This window comes from Protomyctophum parallelum (assembly GCF_964188405.1).
Source record: "Protomyctophum parallelum genome assembly, chromosome: 22".
NCBI lineage: Eukaryota > Metazoa > Chordata > Actinopteri > Myctophiformes > Myctophidae > Protomyctophum > Protomyctophum parallelum.
This window is the reverse complement of record NC_139714.1, coordinates 16,334,961-16,347,758: the sequence shown is the minus strand read 5'-3', so window position 1 is coordinate 16,347,758 and position 12,798 is coordinate 16,334,961. Positions and strand designations below refer to the sequence as shown.

Genomic DNA, 12,798 nt, shown 5'->3' with positions numbered 1-12,798 from the left:
GCCTAAATGGGTTAAGACGTTTAAGAATCGCCCCCCACCATAAAAAATAACGTCTTTGCGGTTTCCCATGTTATTTCTCGGGGACAAATTTCTTCTGAATTTCTTCTGAAACTCTGAAACTGCTATGCTGATGTCATAGAAGGCTTGTCATGTTCTCGCACACAGTGGAAGCGTTTCTGTGGAAAAGAGCTTTTTGAAGTGCACCTCTGGCAGAATAAATGGGATAATGTTATTGGTCCCCCAACGCTGGCGGGCCCACTTGGCAGCACGCTGCCCGGTCGGTGCATTCCATTTGGTGGAAGAGTGAGCGCTCAGCCTTGGCAGAAATGTGCTAGTCTGCCTCCCTCCCTCCTCCCCCTCGCGTTTCTCTGCTTTACATTTCAAACGACCACACATGTCACGACGATGCAAGGAGAGTTCCTTTGGTAACTATAGGCACTGATTCCTTGTTCTGGTTCTGGGTTCTGGTTCTGCTTAGAGCAGAGCAGACATTTCACTGCGATTGAAATTCCCTCCCATCACTTTTCTATTATATTTGGGAACCACCAATTGCCGAGAGGCCCTCCGACGTTAAATTGATCCAAACCACAAATAGAGGCCCGTTTCAAACTTGCTTATTTTATGACAGCATCAATGGGAATGACAGCCACGGCTCAAATAAACACACCAAGCTCAGATCTTTTTTCGACTAGCGTATAGTGTGTGTGTGTGTGTGTGTGTGTGTGTGTATGTGTGTGTGTGTGTGTGTGTGTGTGTGTGCCGTGTGCGTGCGCACATGCGCCACGACGTGCATGCTCAATATTCGTCCATGCAGTTATGTGTTGCAAAGGAAGCTGTCAAACTCAATAACTTCCATTGGCAGTCATTGAGGAGGCTCTGCGAGGGGGGTCTCCGGATCATAACATATCATAACACGGCCCTGTTCTCACACAGAATGTTATGAAGACACTGGCGTCGACTACCGTGGAGAGCTGTCCACCACGCGATCCGGGGTTCCCTGTGGAGACTGGTCGCATCATATCAACAGGTAATTAAGACTGTAAATAAGACTGTAATTAAGACTGGTCGCATCATATCAACAGGTAAATAACACAAACATCTGATTGATTGATTGAAATATTTATTAACAGTTTGCAGAATTACAGTATACATTTCAAGCACAAACTCAATACAAAGACTGTTAGCTGTGAGTGGACGACCCAATTAAGCATTACACTTGTTCACCAGGGTCCACCATGTTCAATTCATCAAAACATTTAGAGAGACGTACAAATAGACACTTCTATATAGTTAAAGAACAGAACAGGAATTCATCATAAAGGGAAAAGAAACATATACAGTGAGGGGAAAAGGCGGGGGTGAGGCCATCTGCCGTCCCCCCCCCCCCCCCCCATGCCCACGCATTATGGAATATATAATATGGTGCCAAAGATATGAAAACATTTACTACATACTGACACTGTTTTCTGCCCGATGTGTGTTCGTCGACAACTCTGCTCCCATATTGCCCTGTGAAAATCCCTTTCAATTGAATTAGGCTTAAGTAGGGAAAACAAACAGCAAGAGGAAATCGGGGGTTCCTCAGGGGTCAATACCGGGGCCCAATTATTATTTGTCTTAGCTGACGAGGGGGAAGACCCTGAGGTCCTCAAAGACTGACCCCAACCCTAAAGGGAAAGGTTGCCCACAACGCCAGGGCCCGGTTTAACCCACACTCAAGTGCGACTGTTGGAATTGCTTAATTTACAGGAATTCTAAAAGCCCAAAATGGCACAGACAGATGGACATGTTCCAGAGCCGACCCCTGACCCCAGGAAGTGCTTTCCGAGCCATAGTAGATCAAAGCCAATCAGCTCCCTCATGTGGGCCGCAGCCAGTGAGTCTGCTCTGTTCAAGGTCACGGGGTCGGCTTAGGAAAGACTGCTGAAAGCTTCGGCTTGTTTAACATTCTCCTGGGAAGGGAAATTATCTTCACCCCTTTGACAAATTGTTGCCCCGTGCTTTGCATTATTTATTTAGTTTTGTCTCCCACTTGTGTTAAAAGTTATAAACCTGCATCCCTCATTGTGTGAGAGAGGTCCTATATCCACCTATGTGTCGACTTAAGGCCTATTCATAGTCTGGATTTTCGGTGGTGAGGTGACCACTGCTCCGGTGGTGAGGTGACCACCGCTCCGGTGGTGAGGTGACCACCGCTCCGGTGGTGAGGTGACCACCGCTCCGGTGGTGAGGTGACCACCGCTCCGGTGGTGAGTTGACCACCGCTCCGGTGGTGAGGTGACCACCGTTCCGGTGGTGAGGTGACCACCAGAGCTGAAATAACGTTGAGCGGTGGTGAGTAAAAACAGAGAGAAGGGCTGGAGCGGTGGCGGTGGTTTGCTCTTCACCGCGGCTCAGTGACGTCATGTTGTAGTTCGGTGGTCACCTCACCACCGAAAATCCAGACTATGTATGAGCCTTTACACCCCAGGTGACGGGATCCCCCCCAGGCTCTATATCAGCCCCCCCCCCCCCCCCCTGTTCAGTGTTTTCCCGTTACACTAAACGGAAAGTCTACATTAAGCTCACAACGTGTTGCATTGCAACACGTCGTGCCCTTGTAGATCTGCTATGTTTGATGAACGTCCCCCCCCCCTGGGGGAAGCTACAGTGGTTAAAGGCATATTTCAGTGGACTTGCGTAACCGAGATCTGCTTATCTTCAATTCTCTGGAAACCAGGAGGCAAAATAAAGACACTCTGAATCAAATTAGCGTTGCTACAGATGGCAGGCACTACATAACAGTTCAGGAGAGAGACTTTATACTCCCTAGAGCCCTCTGCACTCAACTCTGCATTCTCCTTCTGTCTGTCTGTCTGTCTGTCTGTCTGTCTGTCTGTCTGTCTGTCTGTCTGTCTGTCTGTCTGTCTGTCTGTCTGTCTGTCTGTCTGTCTGTCTGTCTGTCTGTCTGTCTGTCTGTCTGTCTGTCTGTCTGTCTGTCTGTCTGTCTGTCTGTCTGTCTGTCTGTCTGTCTGTCTGTCTGTCTGTCTGTCTGTCTGTCTGTCTGTCTGTCTGTCTGTCTGTCTGTCTGTCTGTCTGTCTGTCTGTCTGTCTGTCTGTCTGTCTGTCTGTCTGTCTGTCTGTCTGTCTGTCTGTCTGACTCTCTGTCTGTCTGTCTGTCTGTCTGTCTGTCTGTCTGTCTGTCTGTCTGTCTGTCTGTCTGTCTGTCTGTCTGTCTGTCTGTCTGTCTGTCTGTCTGTCTGTCTGTCTGTCTGTCTGTCTGTCTGTCTGTCTGTCTGTCTGTCTGTCTGTCTGTCTGTCTGTCTGTCTGTCTGTCTGTCTGTCTGTCTGTCTGTCTGTCTGTCTGTCTGTCTGTCTGTCTGTCTGTCTGTCTGTCTGACTCTCTGTCTGTCTGTCTGTCTGTCTGTCTGTCTGTCTGTCTGTCTGTCTGTCTGTCTGTCTGTCTGTCTGTCTGTCTGTCTGTCTGTCTGTCTGTCTGTCTGTCTGTCTGTCTGTCTGTCTGTCTGTCTGTCTGTCTGTCTGTCTGTCTGTCTGTCTGTCTGTCTGTCTGTCTGTCTGTCTGTCTGTCTGTCTGTCTGTCTGTCTGTCTGTCTGTCTCTCTGTCTCTCTGTCTCTCTGTCTCTCTCTCTCTCTCTCTCTCTCTCTCTCTCTCTCTCTCTCTCTCTCTCTCTCTCTCTCTCTCTCTCTCTCTATGTACTACTACTGCATATGTTTGCATATGTTTAAATATGTATCTTGTACATCACCCAAACCTCTCTCTATACAGTATGTTGACTGTGTGTGCCAGCAATTACAATGCCAGCAATTAAAATCTGTGTACCAGCAATTACAATGTGCGTGCCAGCGATTACAATGCGCGCACGTGCGTGCAATCCGTGCATGCGTGCGTGCGTACGTACGTGCGTGAGTGTGTGCAAGACAGTGTACCAGTTTCACAGAACTCTGGCCCGGTGTCGGGCCTCCTGAGTGAGCCGTCCCGTCAGAGCGGATGGATTATGAGAACGTTTGTATTTATGTGTTTTTCAGTGAGGATTCTCACTCTGCGATGTCCCATGTAGGGCTGGAGAAGAACTACTGTCGGAACCCCGACCGGGACAAACACGGCCCGTGGTGTTACACCAATCCAGACAGCCGATTGGCCTGGGACTACTGCAGGCTGAAGCACTGTGAGTGGCTGACCCTAAAAACCCTGTCCGTGTTTTGGTGTTTGTGTCAGTGTTGTTTTCGTCGACTAAAACTAAGGCTAAAAATGTTCGTCGGCTACCTTTTGTCACCGACTAAAACTAAATAAAAACTAATCTATGATGACCAAAACTAAGACTAAATATACTGACAATTTCGTCAACAAATAAAAACTAGACTAAAATGTTAGGAAGGGACTAGTGGACATGAGATCCAGTTTTCTGCTGGGTTGCATGCTGAAAATAGCAGATATACAATCTCACAACGCGTCGCGCTGCGACGCGTTGTGAGATTGTATATCTGCTATTTTCAGCATGCAACCAAAGTGTAAAATATGTCATTACAACGACATCAAGGCCTGTCAAAACACATTTTAGTCGACTAAATCAGCTGTAGATTTAGTCGACTAAAATCGTATGACATTTAGTCGACTAAAACTAGACTAAACACTAGAACATTCCAGGTGACTAAAATGTGACTAAAACTAAGTGAAAACTATTCAAGAGACTAATGACTAAAACTAAAATAGAAATTTGCTGCCAAAAACAACACTGGTTTGTGTCTGTCAGCGTACCTGTCGTCAGTGTACTGTACCGTACTGTAGCGTACCGTACCGTTGTCATCAGCGTACCGTACGGTTTCCACCCGACGGAGACGATACACGTCAGGGAATAGCTCGCCAATCCTTTTGATGCGTCTAAGTATAGGGATGTGCCGATATCGATATCCCATATAATTAATTGCTGTAATGGCCGACGACGACCGATATCACCAACGTCGATATGATCTCATTCTGTATTGAAAAATCACTCCCGTGTGAACTGAGTGGTGCAACCCCCCCACCTCTCTCTCTCTCTCTCTCTCTCTCCCTCTCATTAGCAGGCAACAGAGCATGCACTATCCCTCTCTGTTTCTGGCGCCCCCTACTGGTACTAATAAGTCATATACTCGTGCTCATGACCAATGCCACATAGGTATGCACGGACATTGCTGGTTGTAGGAGTGGTTGCACCACTCAAAAATTATAATCAAGCCAGCGGTGCCGGAGATTAGCTGATTCACAGACGGACATACGGTCGGACACACGGACGGACGGACGGACGGACGGACGGACAGGATGCAAAACATACTTTCTCCCCATGCCGTTGGCTCGGTGGAGACAATACAAAAATATTTATGACTTAATGTTGTATCATTGTATGTTAAAGTAACTAGTTAGTAGTTACTAAAGCTGTCATCAGCTGTAAACATATATAGGCTAATGGAGTAAAATGCACAATATTTGCCACTGAGATGTAGTTGAGTATAGAAGCACATTTTTTTTTAATTAAAGTAAAAGTACCCCCAAAACTGTACTTAAGTACATAAATATACCGTACTTAGTTACTCCCCTCCAATGCATCTCACAGGCCTTCCCCACCATGGGGATGTTAACCGGTGTCTGTATGCACACGTGTTGAAAAATAAAATAAAATAAATAGCAGATCTACAAGCTCATAGCGCGCCACCGAGTGGCGCGCTATGAGCTTGTAGGTCTGCTATTTTTGAAAACATAGCTTAGAAACATAGCTATAGAAACATAGCTTTTTCAGAAAACTGTCAGGAAGACATTTTTAGAATCTGATCTCAGGTCAGAATGTGAAAAAGTAAAGTAGTCGAGTTGCTACCAAATTTATTTTGAAGACTTTTCAGCAGAAGCTCAGAAGATGTGAGTGATGTATACATGTACAGTAGAAGTACAGTAGAAGATGAGTGATGTATGTATATCCGCGTGTTGCCGTGGCTTCAGTCAATCATGCGAGATGACTGGTTCTGCTTATGGCGTCCTTCGTTGACCGTGACCGCCGTTTCAGCGCCTGACCGAGAGGCACGACTGACAGGAGAAATGCTGAGCGCTCACTGTACATTTTATCTATACATGCAGCTTTGCCGGTGGCTTATCCCATTCATGGCGGGAACCCCTTTTTTGGTGTTAGCATTATGTTGTGCTTTAGCTATTGAAAAATAGCAGATCTACAAGCTCATAGCTACGAGCTTGTAGGTCTGCTATTTTTTGGAAAAAATCGAAGAACGACTGACATAGTAAACATAGCTTTTTCAGAAAACTGTCAGGATTTAGAAGACAATTTTTAGAATCTGATCTCAGGTCAGAACGGCTTATGTAATGTGTTAGTCGTGGTTTTGTTCCGATTGGCTCAGAGTGCACCGTACGCTCTAACGCCAAACAGATGTCGGCCTCGTATCCGCCCGGCCTTTTATTCCATACAGTATACGTACAGTGAAGATGATTGTTTTGTTGTTGACCCAAACATTTTCTTTTTCTGGTTTCAATCGGGGCCGTACCGCGTCGAAGAGGGTCTCTTTCGAGTGGCTTGTGCCATAATTTCTCCCATAATGCGAAACATGTCCTCCCGTAAAGTTCTTGGGGTTTCGAGCAAATTCTATTTGCTGTGGTCCAACCGAGCGATATAGCCTCCAACAACGATGCAGATGCAAGATATGTTTTAAGGGGATGAAATGGTGTCATTTTCAATTGAGGTTGCAGGCTTTTGTATGTCAATGTTTTGTCTGTCACAGTAAATGATGTCCCGTCACTGTTGGATCTGGTCTTGATGTTAAAGCTCTGCTTTACTTTATGTTTTTTTTTTATCAGGTGAATCTCCAACAGTGGCTCCACAACCAAGGAGTAAGTGTTCCTCTTATCAACCTTCATCAACCCGACCTTAATCAACCCATATCTCCCATCTTTGTCTCGCATCTGTTTTTTCTCACATGAACATGCCTGTGATCATTTTACGTGACAGGAACGTTGGATGTTTTCATTTTGAATTGGGCTTTTTTTCTTTTGGAATATTATAAACATGAACTTATATGCGATATATCTGACCAAACGCTGCACAATGTCTGCTCCTTTTTTAGCTCCGACCACGACCAAGACCTCGTGCTTTGTCCACATCAACACCAGGATTGTCGGCGGGCATGAAGTTCACGGCGCAGATGGTAGCTGGGTGGTGAGCATCCAGAGAGAGTAAGATTATGTTTTACTCTTTTATGTGTCACGTTCATTCATTCATTCATTCATTCATTCATTCATGCATTCATTCATCACCGTTGCACGGTGGCAGTGTGTGCTAAATATAGTAGAGATGTACCAATACCATTTATTTTCCTGACCTGATGTCAAGTTCTGACCCGATACCAGTGTGTAATTTAACCCATTCTGACCTGAGATCAGATTCTAAAAATGTCTTCTACATCCTGACAGTTTTCTGAATGTTTCTATGTCAGTCGTTCTTCGATTTTTCAAAAATAGCAGACCTCTACAAGCTCATAGCGCGCCACTCGGTGGCGCGCTATGAGCTTGTAGATCTGCTATTTTTCAATAGCTAAAGTATAACATAATGCTTAAAACACCAAAAGGGGGTTCCCGCCCGAAATGGGATCTAGGACAGTGGTTCTCAAAGTGTGATCCAGGGACCATATGGGTTCCCTGAGGGGGTTTTACACATTAAGGTTCCATTTGTACCCTGAGGGGGTTTTTACACATTAAGGTTCCATTTGTACCCTGAGAGGGTTTTACACATTAAGGTTCCATTTGTACCCTGAGGGGGTTTTTACACATTAAGGTTCCATTTGTACACTCCAAGTGTTATGGGGGTCCTCGGAATTAAAAGGGCTTAGAACCACTGATCTAGGAATTAACAAAATGTCCATTAATAATTGTTAATGTGCAGCTACAAGTTAGTACAATTAGAATATAAATAGTACAGTAAGAGATAAAACACACAACATCAAAATATCATCATAAATGATCGGATGGCATCGGAATGGCATTAGATGGGATTGATAGATGGGACAATATCTACCGATAAAAGCAATTTATAGGCCAGTATCGGCAACTGATATTGGTATCGGAACAACTCCAAAAGATAGCCGACCTTCAAACTCCGAAGGTCTATTTTCGCCATCCATCACGCAATGGAGCATCATTTAGACATTAGTGGTTTGCTCAACAAAATGAACATCATGTATGTAGGTGACACACACTGATGTGATTAATTGTAATATATCATATTTTTATTCCCAGGAATACTCATTTGTGTGGTGGATCATTGATCAGAGAGAATTGGGTGTTGACAGATCAACAGTGCTTCACCTCCTGGTAATTCATTCATTCATTCATTCAATCTCATTTGCTCAGTTATGCTGCGTTCAACATAATATTTATTTTTATAAAAAAATGTATCCCGCGATCTTGTAACCCATTTTTCACCCCTGTGTCAATCATCTAATGTGATCCTGGGCTCTACACACCCTCCACCAACCTAGTCCCCATATATGGGGGACAAGGGGAGAGCAACGGACTTGAACTCATGCTTCCTTCATGCCCGAGTGTCCAAGTTGCTCCTTTACACCTGACAGGGGGGGAGTTTCCCTGGTTGGACGTAGCGCGTGGAAGGAACACGTTATTCCAACCAGTTCCATTGTCATTCACCTGGTCCCATTGTCTCATTCACCTGGTCCCATTGTCTTTCACCTGGTCCCATTGTCATTCACCTGGTCCCATTGTCATTCACCTGGTCCCATTGTCTTTCACCTGGTCCCATTGTCTCATTCACCTGGTCCCATTGTCATTCACCTGGTCCCATTGTCTCATTCACCTGGTCCCATTGTCTCATTCACCTGGTCCCATTGTCATTCACCTGGTCCCATTGTCATTCACCTGGTCCCATTGTCTCATTCACCTGGTCCCATTGTCATTCACCTGGTCCCATTGTCTTTCACCTGGTCCCATTGTCATTCACCTGGTCCCATTGTCTCATTCACCTGGTCCCATTGTCATTCACCTGGTCCCATTGTCTCATTCACCTGGTCCCATTGTCTCATTCACCTGGTCCCATTGTCATTCACCTGGTCCCATTGTCATTCACCTGGTCCCATTGTCTTTCACCTGGTCCCATTGTCATTCACCTGGTCCCATTGTCATTCACCTGGTCCCATTGTCTTTCACCTGGTCCCATTGTCATTCACCTGGTCCCATTGTCTCATTCACCTGGTCCCATTGTCATTCACCTGGTCCCATTGTCATTCACCTGGTCCCATTGTCATTCACCTGGTCCCATTGTCTTTCACCTGGTCCCATTGTCATTCACCTGGTCCCATTGTCTCATTCACCTGGTCCCATTGTCTCATTCACCTGGTCCCATTGTCTCATTCACCTGGTCCCATTGTCTTTCACCTGTATCGTTTACTCTGTCCTCTGTGTTTCCTCTACTTGGTAAAGTGTTTCCCCAAACATGGGGTGAATTACATCACGGACACGGTTGTATTTTTGTACCTTTGGGTCCTGGAGAGAAACCAAATGTCTGTTTAGGGTCTTGAGCTGATAAAGTTTAGGACCGGTTGGTGTTTTCTTATCCATTTGGGAGTGCATACTATATCCTCTCCATTGTAGTAGTGGGTGAGAGATAGATGGAAATTGGAATAGAGAGTATGCACATGCATGCTTTTCCCATCAGGACACGCCCCCCTCGTCTAGACTGAGTGGCAGAACATTGAGCAGCATGGAGTGTTGGAGTGTTGGAGTTTGGAAGCGCTCGTTGTAAATCACTCAACCGTCCTGCCGTACCACCCGTTTCTAAATGTCACATAATGCAGGAGGCAGAAAAAATGTTGTGTTATTGAAAACAAGCACTTCCAAACTCTGACACAGAAAGTAGCTCATAACGTTTCTATGGTGGATTTTTATGAAACAAAAACTTTGCAGATAGAAAGAGGATATAATTCAAGCTTTTGTACATGCTGCAATGTTGGTGAGTTTAACATTGTTTAATGCAATCAGACAGGACTTTTCTGGGGCTGTCGAGGCCAGAAAGTAGTTTTTTTTACACTTTTTGACACACTTTTTTGACACATTTCTGTAGCAGTGAACGTTTCATAATAATATTATACTCTATCTGCAACAGCATTGTTTAGAAAAGAGTAAAACGACACTATATCACGTTTGTCTCTCAAAAGTGCTAGCAGTATCAATGCTTTTGGGTTCAGCTGTGTGCTGAGAGAGTCTGGTGAAAGGAGTATTGTATATGTGGTGTGAAAATAAACCAACAGTCAGTTCTGACGCTTTACAGGGACACTTTCCTCTGTAGAATGTTAAGACGTCGGACTTCTGGTGCTTTGTAGTAAAGAGCCTGTAGTTTGGCTATTTATGTTTTTTGGAAGATCTTTAAACTGACATTTTGACAGTAATGACATTCCCAAAATAGTGAGGTGTCTGGCACAGTAAATTGTGAAATTCATTTTAATTAAATTAAATGTATTCATATTATGTATGTATTATGTATTAAATTATCTAGTGCCCCATGGCAGAAGCTGTGTCTAGGACAGAAAACTCAAGTGAGGGAAGGAGGCAGTATTGACAGAAATTGGCCTTTAGTAGTCTCTGCACCGGTTCCTCTTTCTGCAGACCTTGCATGAAATGACTTTCTTCCAGTGCTGTTTCCAGGGTGGGCCTCGTAACTTTGTGTTTTCCCAACGTTTGCCAAAAGGAATGATTGTTCCAACGAACCAAACACATCCACTTGTAATATTTAATTCTGTTGGATATGACAGCATCAATACCTCTGCCAAAAAGTTAATATGTTTCCTGTGAACACGTTTAGCTAATTCAAAGCCGATGAGTTTATTGTTTATTGAGTTTATTGTTTCGGGGTAAATCAGTTTTAATGCCATCTGTCATTTTAACCGATTTGCGCTCTACTAAAGAACATGCAATAAATAAAGCAACTGTCAATTCCACACACCTATAGGTATGATTAATTAATAGTACAAATTAAAAGATGTCTCATTTTGGCCGGGCAGCGTTCCAGATCTGAAGGATTACAGCGTGCAAGTCGGCCTCCGTCACCTCAGCGAGTCCTCGCTCCACCCGAGGCTCCGGGTCTCTCGCCTCGTCTGCGGCCCGGAGGGATCCAATCTGGTTCTGCTTAAACTGGCCAAGTAAGTCCTCTGATATTTATTTATTTCATAGTGCGCCACCGAGTGGCGCGCTACGAGCTTGTAGGTCTGCTATCTTTTTGAAAAATCGAAGAACGACTGACATAGAAACATGGCTTTTTCAGAAAACTCTGGTCATCTCAGGTCAGAATGGGTTCATGTAATCTAAAAGCGTCCATATTCCCGCGGTGGACATTTGGATGAATATAGCAGATCCAGGCTCAGTTTGTAGAGCTTGTTAGAGCAGCTAAAGAGATCTTTCTTTAGAGAGGAGGGGAAAAAGGGAGCGGATCAACTATGGTGCCCTGGGGACCTGGGGAAGTACAGCATATATGGTTTAATTGGTTAAGACAAGAGATTTCCTCACGATTCCTCAGAAATCCTTTTGGTGTGTGCTTACTCTACCGAGGACGACGCTAGTTTGATTGTCATGGTATGAAAGCTCAACTGTTTTAGATTAACCACTTAAACCCTATATGGTTGACTGGAGTCCCTCAAGGCTCTATACTAGTGTATTTCCTGTTTTGTATTATTGTTGGGGAAAGCTTTAGCTTGAAAATAGCAGATCGGCAAGCTCACCATGGGTCCCAACGTGGTCGCGTTGTGAGCGTGTCGATCGGCTATTTTCAGTGAAACGTTTGGACAATATAAGGATGCTGGGGTTCAAGTGGTTAAGAAAAGCTTTCAATGTCCACACATTCCTACATCTATCCTGATAATTATTTTGTAGATACTATTACATCACACAGATTTTTGTCCAAACATCACACAAATCAGTACACAGAAATCTCTATTCATATTCCATCCTAATTGGCTAAGTATGCAGGATTGGTCCTTTTTGAACAAAATGCCACCAAATCATGAACGCAGTGAACACTTTCCGTGAAATGCCCACTAGGCGAAAGGGCCTTTCTGTGTGGAGTTTGCATGTTCTCCCCGTGTCCCCTAGGGTAGGTACCCTCACAAAAAACATGCAGTAATCCTGGTCTCTAAACTTCCTCCCCCTGGCCAGCCGGGGCTCCTGATGGAGGGGAAAGGAACTGGTTGGAATAACGTGTTCCTTCCACGCGCTACGTTCCAACCAGGGAAACTCCCCCCTGTCAGGTGTAAAAGGAGCAACTTGGACACTCAGGCATGAAGGAAGCATGAGTTCAAGTCCGTAGCACTCCCCATGTCCCCCATATATGGGGACTAGGTTGGCGGAGGGTGTGTAGAGCCCAGGATCACATTAGATGATTGACACAGGGGTGAAAAATGGGTTACAAAATCGTGGGATATAAAATATATATATATAAAATAAAATAAAATGCCCACTAGGCAGAGGAATAAATGCCACTTGAACATTTTCAAATCAGCCTCATGTTTTTACCTATAACTGCACCAATCTGCACGCACAGTCCCTAGAGACCAAGGAAGGAATAGCCTCTGCCCTCCATTTTTCACATCTGCCTTTTATAGCACCGCCAGGAGGTAGACTATTGTAAAATATTTGTTTTAAATATTTCCCCTTCAGATTCTGCACATCGGTACACATGCTATCTATAGTCATGATCAAGAGGGACGTCTGATATTTCATATTCCATCCTAATTGGCTAACATAAAGGCTAACATTGGCATATG

At 44.6% G+C, this 12,798-nt stretch overlaps 1 protein-coding gene across 1 annotated transcript in view; it reads left to right on the top strand.

The window, feature by feature from the left end:
- hgfa (hepatocyte growth factor a) overlaps nt 1–12,798 on the top strand; it is a gene marked incomplete at its 5' end in the record, with an annotated part of 30,174 nt that overhangs the window by 13,133 nt on the left and 4,243 nt on the right. Inside the window, 6 exons of the mRNA XM_083794556.1 lie at nt 934–1,027; nt 4,027–4,166; nt 6,836–6,868; nt 7,102–7,210; nt 8,270–8,344; nt 11,044–11,181. Coding sequence (XP_083650682.1) covers nt 934–1,027; nt 4,027–4,166; nt 6,836–6,868; nt 7,102–7,210; nt 8,270–8,344; nt 11,044–11,181 — 589 coding nt within the window. The remainder of the gene's footprint in view (nt 1–933; nt 1,028–4,026; nt 4,167–6,835; nt 6,869–7,101; nt 7,211–8,269; nt 8,345–11,043; nt 11,182–12,798) is intronic.